At 46.0% G+C, this 15769-nt stretch overlaps 1 protein-coding gene across 1 annotated transcript in view; it reads left to right on the top strand.

Annotated features, from left to right (window-relative positions):
• Window positions 1-15769, top strand: part of AGBL1 (AGBL carboxypeptidase 1) — a 354668-nt gene that overhangs the window by 68357 nt on the left and 270542 nt on the right. Inside the window, exons 14-16 of the mRNA XM_027822795.3 lie at window positions 326-413; window positions 9068-9212; window positions 12280-12433. Of these exons, the coding sequence (XP_027678596.3) occupies window positions 326-413; window positions 9068-9212; window positions 12280-12433 (387 nt within the window). The remainder of the gene's footprint in view (window positions 1-325; window positions 414-9067; window positions 9213-12279; window positions 12434-15769) is intronic.

Genomic DNA, 15769 nt, shown 5'->3' with positions numbered 1-15769 from the left:
ACTTGTCTAACCAGACCATTGGTCTGTCCAGTGTACTGATTCTTATGTTCTTCTTTTCGTCCTCTTTCCCTTCCTCAGTCCCTGCATAAGCAGAGTTGCTTGGAATCTCACACCTTGGAAAAGCCAGTGGAGCTGATGCATTTTCTACTCATTTCCCGGTAGCTGGCTTCCTCTCTCCATAGTTTTCTATAGAGAGTTGGCTGCTTTGAAATCAAGTATGAGATGGGGGGAAAAGTGTATCTGCTTTTGGTAAAAGAGCTGCAAAGAGCATGCACACTCACGCAAAGGAAGTCATGTCACCTGAAACTGCTTTTGTTTTATGTAGGCATGCAGCCGGTCATGTATTCGGTGAAGGAAGCTCTCCAAGGCAAGCCTCACTGGATTCGGGTGGGCTCTGATATCTGTTACTACAAGTAAGTGTTTCATTGGTGCATTCCTTTTGGCCTCCCTTCACCTCCTGCTAACAGTATTCATGTCATTAACCTTCAGCTGCCAGTGCCCTCTTTCTCTCACACAATAAATTTATGCCAGCCTGCTACGTTCTGCACTTCTGACAGCAGGGATTGAATGTGAGCGAGACCCTGTTATTTGGCATGCAGGGGACAGCGAGGGTACATGCAGAATTCTCTCTTCTGGAGTATAGTGGGAGTGGAGAAGGGAGGAGGGGTGATAACATGAAGCCCTCTTCGTGTGTACACAGAAACACAAAGGAGTGGTACCCACATAGTTTAAAGGCCCTGCTCCAGTGATTGGCAGAGAGATGGACTGGGCAGCCTACCTGTTTTTCTTTTCCATCCCCAATTCGTATCATTCGTATTTATTTCAGATAAATTCATCTGGGTGTTTCAGAGTGGTGGTCGGCACAGAGGGCAGAGTGCCCTGCTCTGCTTCTCCCATCACTGCCACATTTTCTCCAGAAATTAATGTACTGTAGGGATGAAACTCAGTCCTGTCTTGGGCAAGTACAGACCCTTTCTAAATCTGCACGAGTTGTGCCTGCTAATCCTGATTCCAGCGACCACCCGGTGCTGTGCTGGCATGAGAGGGAAATTAGTTTTCCCAGAGTAGGATGACACATGAAAATGATCCCAAAGGCACAAAGTGAAGGCCTGAGCAGGGAGCGACTTCACTCACTTTACCTATGAATTTGGAGTTCTACCTGAAGGTGGCAGACACGTCTGCACCTTGAGCCAGGCTCACTGGGTCTGTGGCATTGCCTTTACACTCTGCTTCACTGGTAGAAAAAACAGGGCCAAGGATCAGAGAAAGTAGGCACTAGATTACAACAGGTAAGCCAAGGACCTACTGGCCTTGAAGACAGGTACTCCTGTGAGGATCCAGCCTTTAGAGCAGGGGCGGGCAAACTTTTTGGCCTGAGGGCCGCATCGGGTTTCATACAATTTCAGAAAGGTCGGTTAGGGGAGGTTGTGCCTCCCCGAACAGCCAGGCATAGCCGGGCCCCCATGCCCTATCCGACCCCCCTGCTTCTCACCCCCTGATGGCCCGCCCGGACTCCTGCCCCATCCAACCCACCCTGTTCTCTGATGGCCCCCAGGGACCCCTGCCCCATCCGCCCCCCGCCCCGCTCTCTGTCCCCTGACTGCCCCCAGGCCCCCCGCCGCCAAGTGCCCCTATTCAACCCCCCTGTTCCGCGCCCTCTGACCGCCCCGCCCCCTATCCACACCCCTGGCTCCTGACCACCACCCCGAACTCCCCTGCCCTCTCTCCAACCCCCCTGCTCCCTGCCCCCTTACCGCGCTGCCTGGAGTACCCGTGGCTGGCGGCGTGGCTGCCCTAGGACAGGCAGCCTTACTGCACAGCACAGAGCACCGGGTCAGGCTGGGCTCTGCACCTGCGCTGCCCCAGGAGCTCGCGGCCCCATGCCCAGAGCATGGCGCCGGTGGCACAGTGAGCTGAGGCTGTGGGGGAGAGGGACAGCGGAGGAGGGGACGGGGGGATGGAGGAGGGGACAGTCCCGCGGGCCACAGTTTGCCCACCTCTGCTTTAGAGAGTCTCCAGATGGAGTAGACAAAAGGTGTAATGAGGGCTGCACTGGCATCCAGCACATATGAGGTGACTATGCAAGAAAGAAGTTATCTGAAGGCTCAGGAGACACTTAACGAGCGAGCAGACACAAAATCTAGATAGAACCTACAGAGAGAGAGAGTTACAGAACGGAGAGACAGAGAACCATCCAGAGGCCAACCCCACAGGAGGGAAGGAGACTCCACAGAGAGATGGTTTTCTAGAGAGGAAGACAGAGATAGGTTACTCCCTTTGTAGTCATCCGTTGAGGAGACTAAATGATCTTAAAGACTATGTAACCGGCTGAGTCTGTGGTAAAGATAAGATTCCAACTCTGCTATGGGCTAGCAACCTAGGGTTGCCAACCCTCCAGGATTGTCCCGGGGTCTCCAGGAATTAAAGATTAAACTTGAATTAAAGATCATGTCATGTGATGAAACCCCCAGGAGTACGTCCAACCGAAACTGGCAACCCTATAGCAACCTCTGGACAAAGGGACATGGGGTGGGGGTTTGGGCATCAATTATTGTTTTTAATGTTTATATTAAAATGTTTGTAAAATAGGGAAGATGTATCATGAGCAGTGGAACTGGAGGAAGAGGGCCCATGTTCCCTGGAGGGACTTTTATTGATTGGAAACCAGGAATGCATGGAGTTAGGCTGGAAGGAATTCAGCCACATGGTCAGAGCAGTGCACGGGATTTAATTAAGTTCCACTTGTTCAGATTAGCCTGTATTCCATTTCACTCTCTGCTAATGGATCACATTGTCACAGTAAAGGGCAGTCTCATCCACACATGGTCGTGCAGTTTAGGGGCTTGTGGAACCCCAGGTAGACTGAATGCATTTCTCCTTGCAAAATAAACTGGATTTTGTTTTGCTTTTTGCTAGTGTTTGTACATTTGGCCTAGAAGGTTAAAACAACATTGTTCTCACTTGCATGCATGACATCACAGTCAATCCAAACATTGCTGGGTGCATTTAGTGTGATGTTATCACCTTGCAGGAGAAACAAAGAGAAACTTATGTCAGGACAGGAATAAAAAAACCTTCCAGTTCCCTGTGAAAACAAGCCCAAACTCCCTAAATAAAGCTTGCTTGAGAATCAAGGGTCCTGGTTCTCTTGCCTCTAATGAGTGCCTTGTCAGTAACAGCTCAAATAACCATTTACCTTGCCCAAATAATGCCCCCACACTCATCTTTGTCCAGCTCAGGACTGACTCTAGGCACCAGCAAAGGAAGCACGTGCTTGGGGTGGCACATTTCCAGGGGCGGCATTCCGGCCATCCTCTTTTTCCGGGGCAGTTGTGCTCTCGGAGCTGTGCCACTTAGACTGGGCGAGGGCGCCGTACCCCTGGCCACAGCGGGAAGGGGAAGCCCCAGCCCCAGGATGCTGAGCTGCCAAGGCCCAGCCGCTACCTGGAGAGGAGAGGGCGAGTCCTGACGGGGAGCTGGGGCTGCAATGCCTCATCTGCGCCCTGGCTGCTGCGCTGCCTTGTGCCACCCCTTATATCAGGGCTTCTCTGCGCGGCCGGGCAGGGGAGGAGGTAAAGCCCCTGCAGGCGCTGGGAGAAGGGGACATCACTCCCTCCGCTTCCAGCGCCGCCTGCAAGCCCCAGCCCCACCTGAGCTTGGGGCGGCAAAAAACCTAGAGCCGGCCCTGGTCCAGCTAACCTCTACTCCTCCTGAGACTGTCCCTTCAGCTCAGCTCAGAAGCTTATGTGCTAGTTGGACAGCTGGCCCCTACGTACCTTCATTTTTATTAGTAATCATGTTTTCTATGGTAGTGACTAACGGCCAACCAAGAGTGGGGCCCCATTGTGGTAGGTGCTGCACTAGGCCTGTAGCCTTTGGCTTCTGTGCATGGGCTCATGGGTGCAGGCAGAATAGGCACCAGCAGATGCAGAACATATAATGCTTATATGCTGATTCCGATATAATGGCTCCTAACGTCATGAGCAAGGCAGTTACGGTGTGGTGATTCAATAGCAGCTGACGGGTAAATTTAAGCCATGAATGTGCAATTAAATTCTTAATCATATACTGGACCAGGATACGGTTGAGACATTAGCATAGGATTGTTTTGTTGTGGAGTATGCGGTGTCTTTCAATTGTACATCCAGTGATATGTCAGTATATTTTTATATTGCCATCTATCAATCTGTTGTTCTTTCTAGGTTAACACACACCTCTTGTTCTTTCACCAATGACAGAGCAACTCCCCAGTCATTGGAGTGTATAGTGTACCAGTCTGTAGGCAGCAAATAGTTACATCTAGGAGCAATCAGAGTCTGTGGCTCCCCAGGCCGGTTGAAGATGGGAGCACTATGAAGACAGCATGCTCAGTGTGTTTTGGTGGAAGAGCCCTGTATCCTCCCGCAACGCTCTGCTTAGGCTGATAATGGGTTCTGGAGGAAGCCTCATCCAACTCTCCTTGCCTGGAGGAAGGTTAGCTGTGACCCCAGACCTTGAATGCATAAGTAAGGGGAAACACAGTGATGTTAACATATCCACTCACCCACAAATTCCCATCATTTCTCATCTTCCACAGCTCAGATCTAAAGCAGCCTCTGAGCTGAAGGACAGCGGGAGGAGAGGCGCATACACGGGTTGTCTGTTTAATACATGCTGGCCGATCTCTCCTGACATTCATCTTCACTGGTGAGGGGAGATGGGAGAGCTCAGTCATGAAGATGAATGTCATAGCACTGCTCTGCCGTTATATACCTTTCCCATACATCTCTTGAGAGAGATTTTATGTTATGGAGAATATTAGCAACTCAGCTGTCAAAAGGAATCTCCGTGACATGGCTGCTCTGTTTTATTGCTTCTCTGTGTGAAGTGCCAGGGTATACCCATGATAAATAGTCACAGTTATTATAAGATTGTCTAATTCACTTGTCTTCTTGGCAGCTGTTTATGTTAACACACAAAATAATATTCCTTTCCAGCAAATTATTTAAGGAAAATGTCAGCATACTGAATTGGTGAGAATGCACTTGGGCATTCAGTTCCAGAGTTTGTTTTCAGCTCTTTGTCTAAACTGCCTACTTTTCTGGGCGTTGGATGCCTCAGAGGATTGGTAATGGGCTATGAAGCAGTTTGTATCTAGCCCACCAGTTGGAATCCTGCCCGGGTCACTAATGACTTATTCATTCCCATCTGATAGGTGTTTTGGGGGCCTTTGTGATATCAGAGAGAGGGTTTCACCTGTCTTTCCAGGGGCCTTGTGTTCACACTATAAAAATTGCCATCACAGTCAGTGCTACTGGGTCTTGTTAGTTTCCAGGAGAGAAGTCAATGCTTAAATATTCCATGGAATGGCATCTTCCCTTTCAGCCCTAAGGGTGATCTTGGCTAGCCAGAGTTAAGACATTGATGCGGTGGTAAGTGGGCATGGGCCCTACTAGCAGTTTGACCACAAGAATGGTCTATTTCAGTCACTAGGGGGGCACTGCTTCTTTCAACAGATTCTGAGAAGAGACTCAAAAATGAGAACACCCACAGAGGGTCTGGTCCTTGGAAAGGGAACTCCACTGCATTGGGTTCGGTCCAGCCGCCATTTACCAGACCCAATAATACCAACCATCTCCTGATACTTGGTTTTTGTTACTGTTTTTATCCTCCATACCCTCCCCATATGGACTCAAGCAACCTCTGTTTCCTGCGTTTGCTGAAAGAGTGTGTGTCACATACACCTACCACACTGGAAGCATAAGAATAGGTCCATGGGGGAGAAAAACAAGGTCAGATTTCAATAGGGTTAAAAGATAGCAGGACAAAGGGGAACCTTTGGGGAGGGACGGAGTAGAGAAAGGGTAAATATTTCATCTTTATATTAGGCCCCATTTCCAGTGGGCCTAAAGTTACGGTATATATGAATTTTCCTCTGCTACTTGAGTCTAAGCTGATATTCCATATTCCATTTATCACTTTTCCCAGTGCCAGCAATGCTGTTGGTCAGATGCTGCAGGTGGTTGAGGGAGTCAAAGGCTATTTGAGTGAGTCACGCTGCTGCCTGGCTTGGAGCCTTTGAACTCCTGAGTTCTTATTTCAACTCTGCTACTGACTCACTCTGGGGCTTTGGGCAAGTCTCTTCACTTCTCTGTCTCAGTTCCCCTCTTGTAAAATGGGGATAATTATACTGATTTATCGACCTCGTAGGTTCCCAAGGAATGTTAGCCGATAAGGAGTTTGTGAGGTTTTATTAACTAATGTTGGCAAAGGACTTTGAACATGACAAGTGCTTTACACAGTAAGTGATAAGTATTATTATAATTGTTAATTAACTTGCAGTAGCTGCTGTTAGAGGTAAACTGCCTGGTACACAGTATATTTGAAGGACAGCAGCAAGCTTTATGATTTGACTATTATAAAGTGACTCAAAGGCACAGCAGATGTAGCTTTCATGCTGATAAAGCCATCACTGGGTCTTGCATATCCTTTCTAAGAACCGGTTGGTTAGCTTCTGGAAAGAGCGCAGAGCTTTGGGCACATTTTGGGAAGAGAGGATAAATGAGGTAGCAGGGACCAGAGCAGAGGTTGCTGTGCGTGAATGTGTCATCTTTTCCACCTCTGGGGATCAGACAGATCAAATGTGAAAATATATTTAGTGGACTTGTCACATGACCCATCCTAATATCACATCACATTTGGGCATAATTTAGGAAGATTATTATTTATTGTTTGTATCCTAGCAGTGTTCAGGATTGTGCTGGGTGCTATACGATTATATGGAGAAAGACAGTTCTAACCCAAGGTATTTACAAGCTAAATAAGGCCAGGACATAACAGGTGGATGTGCAGGAGGTCATGACTATCAGTAATAGGAACACAGGGATGTATCAGCTAGCTACATGTGTAGGTTACTTTTTTTATGAATCAGTAATGATGAATAAAACCCCCGGGGGTCACTAGCCCTGTAGACTTGCCATTATAACTAGGTTGTTTGCTGTGGGCATTGCAGTAGAGATGAGTTTTGAAAAGTGATTTGAAAGAGGTCAGAACTGGAATAGCTGAATGCTATTGCACTAATGCACTAGGATTGCACTAGTGTCAGAGCTGTGCGGTGGTGATGGAGTAATATGATACAAAAGGATGTTTTGGTCAGGACTGAGCTGCATTGGGAGCTGGTAGAGGGGAAACTCAGGACTGGAGCATTAGGTTCAGACTGGAAATTCATTGGCAGAACTGTAAGACAGAATACTGGATAGCAACCACCTGCCACACCCATCTCACCTCTCACCACCTGTGGGGGATGTCTGAGGACTGTCTCAGAAAATCTCAGGGCTTGTAACAGCATCTTGAGTCTGAGGTTATGAGGTTATTGTGACCCTGAAAGTAAAAATGAATAGAATAGAGATCTGGAGGATACGTCCCATCCACATAAATCACACAAGAGATGGCTCCTGACCACCCCCCCCCATCCCGACCCCATTATCCAGATTCACCAGAAGAGAAGGTGATATGTTGTTGTCTTGATTTTTAAGAAAATGGGGATGAAATCCTGGCCCCACTGAAATCAAATCCACTGACTTGGAACTGAGTCAGGATTTCACTCTAATATTTAAAATGATGTATTACCTGTTTTTTGTTTGCAAATAGCAGAGAGAAACATCTGGGCGTCAGCTGAGCATTAAATCATTTTCACTGTGCCTTTTCACTGTGCCATGGAGGCAGGAATGCTGCCTGTGTGATTCCTTGCTCCAGCCAGTACCATTCACCTCACGTGTTCATAACCACTAAATTCATATGCTTTGAAAAGAAATGCGCTCTTGTGCTGTGTGTTTCTTGTGACGAAGAGCTGATTATTCTGGAGGATTTGAGAAGAATAATTATCTCCTCTCTTCACCCCTTTGAATAAAAAACAACAGAAAAATAAACTGGTATTGTAAATTTCAGGAGCTGAAATTGCATCTTTTGGTCTCCTCCAGTATTTTGCATTTTAATGCAACATTATGATAACATTTGTCAAAAAGCCACACAGTCCTTCAAAATCAGAAGGTTTGGCAACAGCATAATTGGTGCAATGTGGGAAAAATATTGTTTGAAATATACTTCTGGGTGCAATTTGCCATGATATTTCTCTCTCAAGTGCACGAATTGGCTCTTCATCTGTGCTGCAGGAAAATGTTCCTTCTCATCCAGAAGCCACAACTTTATTAGAGTTAATCCCCTGCATGGGAGGTTGTGCCGAATATGTGAAGGGAGATTTGTGGAGTCTTGAAGACTCGGGTGCTCTTGTTACTGAAAGGGAGGGATCTGGTGGGGGTGATTTGGCTGGCCCATGAGATGCAAGTCTGTATGAGGTCATCTCCGCTTCCAGGTGTTGACTCCTCTCAATCCCAGCTCCCTTCTCTGCTCAACCCGAAGTTGTGCCTTTGATGGTGTATGGAATATTTTGCCCATGTCCCTTCACCTCACTTTCCCCCTATCCTTTTATATGCTGTTCCAGTTCCGCCTTTCTTACAGTGCACGGACTGGACCCTAACTCCAAAAATTTCTATTCCTCCAAAATCTTCAAGTATTCTTAGACAGCCTCTTCCCATCCACCCATCCCCTGCTGGCTCCACCTCCCCACACTAGATGAACTGTTATCTTCCCACAAGGTAGCCCAGCCCCGGAGGCACAGGCCTGGCAGGGGCAAACTATGCCCAGTGCTGCCACCAGCCGCTCTGCCTCTGACTCACTGCTCCCCCCTGGCCCGCTTGGACCATTGGATTCCAAGTAACTTGCTTGAATCCAGCTGTGCATGCTGGCACTAACCCTCTCAGCCTACCTGCTGTAACATGGGCCTTAGCTGTATGGTGGAGAGTGTTCAGTGGCACTGTGTTGCAAGCTACATTCGGTCTGTCACAGAGCTGGGTCAGCTGCATCTGAATTTGGCCCTCTTAGAGTGTGCACCATGCACAGTTGAGGTTGGAGCTCTGCCCCAGCTCATTCGGGATGGAGACTTCTCCGATGGTTCAGTTCTTGCACAAGCACACAAGATGAGGACCCAAAAGCTGATTACAATCTGTTCCCCCTCTTTCTCTTCCTCCAGAAACCATTACCGCCGTAGTGCAGCCACAGCGGGAGGCGCACGAGGGAAATCCTACTACACGCTCACCTTCACCGTCATGTTCCCTCATGGGGAGGATGTCTGCTACCTGGCCTACCATTACCCCTACACTTATTCTGCACTGATGGTAATGTTGGCCTGTCCCACGAGGAGACTGATGGGAACAAGGGAGGGGAGCTGTCTTGATTATGAGTAGTATTTGATATGTCACATATGCTACCATTTGTAGCACTGCTCACAGGATGCTAGCTATTTTTCAGGTTTCAGCGTAGCAGCCGTGTTAGTCTGTATTCGCAAAAAGAAAAGGAGTACTTGTGGCACCTTAGAGACTAACCAATTTATTTGAGCATAAGCTTTCGTGAGCTACAGCCTGTAGCTTATGCTCAAATAAATTGGTTAGTCTCTAAGGTGCCACAAGTACTCCTTTTCTTTTAGCTATTTTTCATAATGCTTTCATTGCCTTGTCTACAATGGTCCCTGACCACTCTGGAGGTCAGGAAGGAGTTGAAGGATAGCCATGAGCGTGAACTGCATGGAGCAGGCTGCGATTAAAGGCCGATATTTTTTTTAGTTTTTACCAGCCAACCCAGACAGGTCCAGCATCCCATCCTTAGAGTGCGGGCTGCTCTAGGCTAATGGCAAGCTAGGAGGAAAAGACTGACTGCTTCTCCTATGTGGCTAATCCTTTTCGGCCATCATGTAACGACTTGCTATTTTCAGAGCTGCACCATGCAATGCTGAGGTGCAGGGCCTGTTTCAGATTTACTCTGTCAGCTGTGCACTCTACCCCAGTTAGACGCTCCCAGCTGGAAAAACAAACCAACCCAAAGCATAAGGCTTTACTGTCCCAAAGCTATGTTGAAATGGATGTTAATGTTCCTCTGGGGCAGGAGAGATTCACTCATGTGGCTCCCTAGAGCCCTTCATCGGCCAGCTGGTGAATGGTGTTGGGAGGTCTGGGGAAAGCTGTATCCAGCTCACCTTCTGAACCATACTGGTGGGGGAGCCCTGGGTGAGGCTTCTAAAGAAGGGAAGAATAAAGGGGAAAATGGAGGATCCCAGGCAGCACATCACTTCCCCATTAAGCACGAGAGAGAAACCTTTCCAAAAGTGAAGATACCGGGCGTTCAGGCTGCCTCTGCCACCCTTTTCTCAGCCCCCTTTAATTGTCTTGCCATTAATGCCTTCTACCCAATCCCTGTTGCTAGGGGCAATTGATGGATGGACAAAGCTATTTTGGGCCCCTTGCTGACTATTTCTAAAGCTCAAACCTTATTAAATGTACCATTTTGCCCTTGCACAAGAATGGAGGAGAACATCAAGGAGAACAAAACCTCCTTTCTTATGTAACACAAGCCATGTCACTGTGTGTGACTAGCCCAGCATGGTAATGTTAGGTAATGTTAGTCCATGTTAGGTTCATTCCCATTCCAAACCACAAGACATTAGTTGACTGCTTCGCATCCCACTACAGATGTTCAGAAAAGCTGGATTCAGTACCTGAGATCCCTCAGGTCAAGCCCTGGCTGTCCAAAACATGCGTGCAAGCCAATCTGCACCAAGCCCATGGGACCCAGTTACTTCCATGAGCTAACGTGGAACGCAGAGAGAGCTCCAGAAGTTGAACGTGGCATATACTTAAGCAGTTAATGCAAAGGCAGGTGTGTGCTGCAGCCAGCAGGAGAGTAGGGGACTGGGAGACCGAGGGATGTGAGGCCTACTGAATTCTTTATTACTGAAGTACTGTACGTAGTCATGATTTCAGTATGTATTGATTTCTTCTGTTGGTATGCGGGCATGCAAGGCTTTGAGAGTTTGTACCCTGTGGGAATCCTTGAGTATCTCACCTGAATGAATAGAATCGAAATGAAAGGATGTTGTTATTCTTAGATTCACAGGGCTAAATCCTGAAGTACTTACTCATTCCTTCCTCACTGCTTACTCAGGTAAAATGCTCCTTGAAATCGATGAGAATTTTGCCTCAGCAAGGATTGAATGAATTAAAACTGAGTGAAGGACATCAGGGTTTGGACAGTGAGTGTTAGAGGTGGAAAAGAGCTGATAATTAAGTCCAGATGGTGGCCAAAGTAGGATTACTGCCTGCAATATATTCTCCAGAGAAACTTTGACCAGGCTAATTTAAGATGGCATTAGTGATGGGACTTGCACATTTCCCTTTGGAAGATTATTATACTACTGTAATTTGCATGACGAACAAATTCTAACTCAGGTCGGTGCACCAGTAGGTTTTATTTTAAAGCATGTGTCTGTGGGTGAAATATGTCTTTTCCTACAGACAAGTAATAAAGTAAATGTGATTAGTAATCCAAGGGCATTTGGGAAGATGATAAACTTCTATGTGGAGTTAGTGATTTGAGAACATTTCTAATAATATCATATATTTTTAATAATTGCAGACATATTTACAGCATATATACAGAGGAATTTATTTTCAATGGATACACTCACTAGTGCATTGCTTTTTGACCAGTACTAATCAAGTGTACTTGATGAGTAATTCGTTTTTTAAAAATTGCTTTGTTAAATGTTTGCATGTGAAGCTATAATGCAACAGTCTGTTGTGTGTTATCTATGGTAGCAATGGTTCCACTAAGTTGCACTGGTTACCATAGCATATAAGAAATTGATTGTAATAAATCCTTTATATCTGTGCAAGATAATTAAATAGGTATAATAATTGCATTTTTACTCTATACAGTAAATTGGTTTATGAAGTAGAAAATCATAGGTCTCCAACTGTATTTGTTCATCTAGACACTGGATGATTGGGGTGGAATCAACAGATTGATCTAAGGCCTGGTGATAAGATTTGGAGTCTTTTGTCTCTAAGTCACTGTCTGTTTGAAATTTAGCCCAGGTTGGTAGAAAGTTGTTACCATCTGGTGGCTGCTGGGTGTCCTGTGTTAACTAAGTTGATGGGTTTTAGCCACGTTCCTGGTGGGACAGGTGTCCATATTGTAATGAACCTATTAGGGCATTGACAACAAACATCTTGAGGGAGGTAGTTCTTGCTGACGGAAGAAAGAATAGGGTAAAGGAGTGGGTAATAACAGAGGAAATGACCAGCCAGATTGTAAGGTGAGGGCACAGTTTAAATGCCTGAGACTGAAATATAATGAGTTTTCAAACAGTATGAGCTCATTTGTAAAGCTCGTACCTTGCTTCTTTCTCAGTCCCATCTTGACATCCTGGAAGAAACCAGGAACCCCAAGAAGGTCTACTACAGACAGCAGACACTGTGCCAGACTCTGGGAGGAAACCCATGCCCACTGCTCACCATCACTGCTATGCCAGAGTCTAAAAGTAGTGATGACCTGGAGCAGTTCCGTAAGTACCTACCTAAGATACGCAACTAAGGTATTGGCTACTTGTGGGCCTCATAGATCCTATGGCACTTTTCATAAGAAAAAGGGATGTAAACCGCGCTTCCCTTGGCCAAATTCCAACTCGTCATTCCATTCTGTCTCCATAGATGCTCACCTTAGATTCAGTTGGACACAGCATTTGTCCTCACTTTCACTGTTAACCCAGGGAGTAGTGTTTGCATGCTTCGTGCTATTAAATATTTAAGCTGCTATGTTGCGCCACAGAGGTGGCTGCAGTGGGTGAAAGAATTCCCGTGTAAGATTTGTGAACTTCATAAATGGCTTTGGGATCTTTTGGGGAGGCAATGTGTAATGGAAATGTACATCTTTATATCACTGAGATATCCAGCAATACAATTCTATGGAGGTTTTGGTTTCTGAATTTGAACCCTATCAGCTGTCTGCAGTAGTATATGTGTGGGAATCCCACTGACATCAACACTAGATCCGTACATAAAGGGAGCACAGAAATATTAGCGTCGAGTACTACCATGTGGATTGGAGAAGAGAATTTTGCCTTTCTGCTTTCTTCCCTTTCTAGGGCTGGTGAAAGTTATGGGTTCCATTTTGGTTCCAGTTTATAACAGAGTGACTGTTATTATTGCTTTGGTTCAAGTCAATTAGCCACGACTCCATATGAGTCAGGTATTTATTTGGCGCAATCCTATTTATTTGCAGGGAAGGAACATGAAGTCCTGTTTCCCTGAACATAGTAGAAACACACAGCAGTCAGTTTCCTTGATCACAGTTTCCAAGCCTGCCTTTATAGCCAGTCCTGGTCCCCAGGCAACTCTGTCCCTCAGCTCCCTCTCTCGACTATGCTCATGACTTCTCCTCTTGTTTTCTGCTACTCTCACACACAGATGTACACAGCTTGTCAGTCTCATAGTCCCTGCATTTGCAATCAGCCTCAGGGAAACCCCTCCAACCATACAGTTTACCTCTGCTCATGCTTTCCTATGTGGCCTCATGGGTTGGATGGTGGCTTCCTGTTGTGTCAAGTTATTGCTACATAAAGGAGTATTTAATTGTGGCTTCCATTTAGCCTGAATGAAGGGTGATCTAGCACAGATGTGTGATTGTCTACAGCTGAAGGACATGCATGATGGTGGCCATTAACGCCTTTCAGTGTAACAACATTGCAAAAATGTCAAACCAAACACTTCTGATTTTTTTCTGAATTTTTGTTTTGTTTTTTCTCCCCAAAATGAACAATCTGATGAAACTGACATACATTCACAAAGCATTTCAGTATCGCCATTTTCCACTGCAAAAATTTTGGCAGAAAAATCTCACCCAACTCTAGTAATGAACTAATTGAACTATCAAAATAGTATCCTCTGAACTCATTTGGAAGCTGTTTGGGGCAGGGATGGTGGGCGCAAGACTGAGTCATTTTTTTTTGTATGTCATGGGCACATATAGCACGCTGTATGAATGACAATAATGACAGTATTATGTGATAGAAAATATTTGTTTTATCTAATGAAAGAGCAGAAAAACACCATACTGTGTTTTGTGCCATGGGCTGCCTCCAGACAAGCCTGAATTATCATGTATTTGTCTATTTCGTTTAAGCAGCTTGGTTAATAATGGCTTGGGGGGGCACTGAGCTTAATTTTTGCTGCTTTGCGTTGCTTTGGTCAGCAGTTGTTCCTCAGTCTACTTGGCTTGTGTGAGAAGCCCTCCCTACTCTGAAGTAGTTTGGCTGATGCTAAAAATCCAATATTTTCCACTATTTTGCCATGCTAGTAACCCAGCCCAACAAAAGCAAATGCATAAAGAGCTGAATCCTGCAAGACCCAGGGGAGAAGACTTCATGGGAATGACTTCCATTGCTTGGTGCAGACCCTGCAAACATACATTCCGGCTCAGGAGGTGATGTGGAGCTGCATCCTGGGAGGAGTCAACCCAGGGAGGAATGACTAGAAGTTGTTGATGGCCTTTGGTCTTTTCTTTTCCTTTCTAGGGCTCTGGGCTATTCATGTCTCCAAGAAGCCTTAGTGGTTTTGCTTGCCTTTCAAATTTTTGTTATATATTTTTATATATTTTTATATTATATATTTTATATATATATATATTTATATATATTTTTTTTCCTGAGAGATTTTTCAACAACATAGATCACATACAGTTTTTCAGAGCTGTGTAATTTTTGGGCATGATCTTGCTTTAATACCCTATAAGCCTTCTCTGTTTTCTTTATTAGAGACACAGGGGGTGGGGAAGAAAGAGATTGCTTCACAAGTGTGCACTGGACAAACATAGCAGGGTGCTAGGAGGGATAGGACCATCTGTATGGAAGGATAGATTTGGTGGGGAGGAGTTACTCTGAACACAAGGAATACTGGTATGTAGGCGGGGGGCAGGGAGATACAGAAAATCAGTGCATGACACCCCTCTGTGTTAGCTATGCTTTATTTTCCTTTCTCAGCTCTTTAGATCGGTCTTGTCAGGCTTTTGATTAATGTGGTCCAAGGATGGTTACATTTGTCTGAGTTAAATTTATTAATGTGCAGCTTGTTAATGAGAAGCACAAGCCGTGCATGTTCCCAGAAGTTGCACATGCACAGCATGTTGAAGGAAAAGGGAGTTGTGGGTTTTTGTTTAAAACCAGGTCTTCCCCCTCCTGCTCAAATTATGAGGGCCCCAACGCTCATTTCAGCACAGTTACCTTTGCCCTCTCCCCTCCACCTCCCTGTTGCCTGCTTTTGCTATCATGCTGGTTTTCCCTTGTATTATTATTATTACTGACATGTTAGAGGAGAAAGACAGCAGAGACTGGACAAGTTTGATTTTAAGGAAACCAGAGGACGGTGGGTGGCAGGGGCAAAGTGCTGTGCTTTGGGTCCCTTGTGCTTTGCCATTCGTAACCCTTTCCTCTGTCTGGAGTCCGAGCATCCCCTGGGTTATGGCGTTTGTGCCCCTCACCCCAACTGTAAGGCCCCTGCTTGCCTTCTGACAAAAAGAAAACCACTTGTCCCCCATGCTGCCAGCATGTGGGATGCTCATTCAAAGAGCAGGAGGATTCTTTGTCTCGCTCGTCTCCTTCTTCTAGTCCTTCCCCCTTCCACCCCGCTTTTTTGCTTCTCACAAAGAGTTGTTCTGTGCAGACTCAGCCTGCCAAATTATGCTAAAAGCTTTTCCTTGGAAGACAGTAGCAGTTCTTAGAATAATGTAAAAAAGCGGGTTTCTGTAAGCTCCCATGAGTGCGATGAGCCACTGCACTGCACCTGCCGTGGGTTTGATGTTGTCACTTCTGAGTGGTTTTAAAATTAACGGCACAGAGGGGAAGAAA

Source organism: Chelonia mydas, chromosome 10 (genome assembly GCF_015237465.2).
Source record: "Chelonia mydas isolate rCheMyd1 chromosome 10, rCheMyd1.pri.v2, whole genome shotgun sequence".
NCBI classification, from domain to species: Eukaryota; Metazoa; Chordata; order Testudines; family Cheloniidae; genus Chelonia; species Chelonia mydas.
This window is presented reverse-complemented; position numbering and strand designations above follow the sequence as displayed.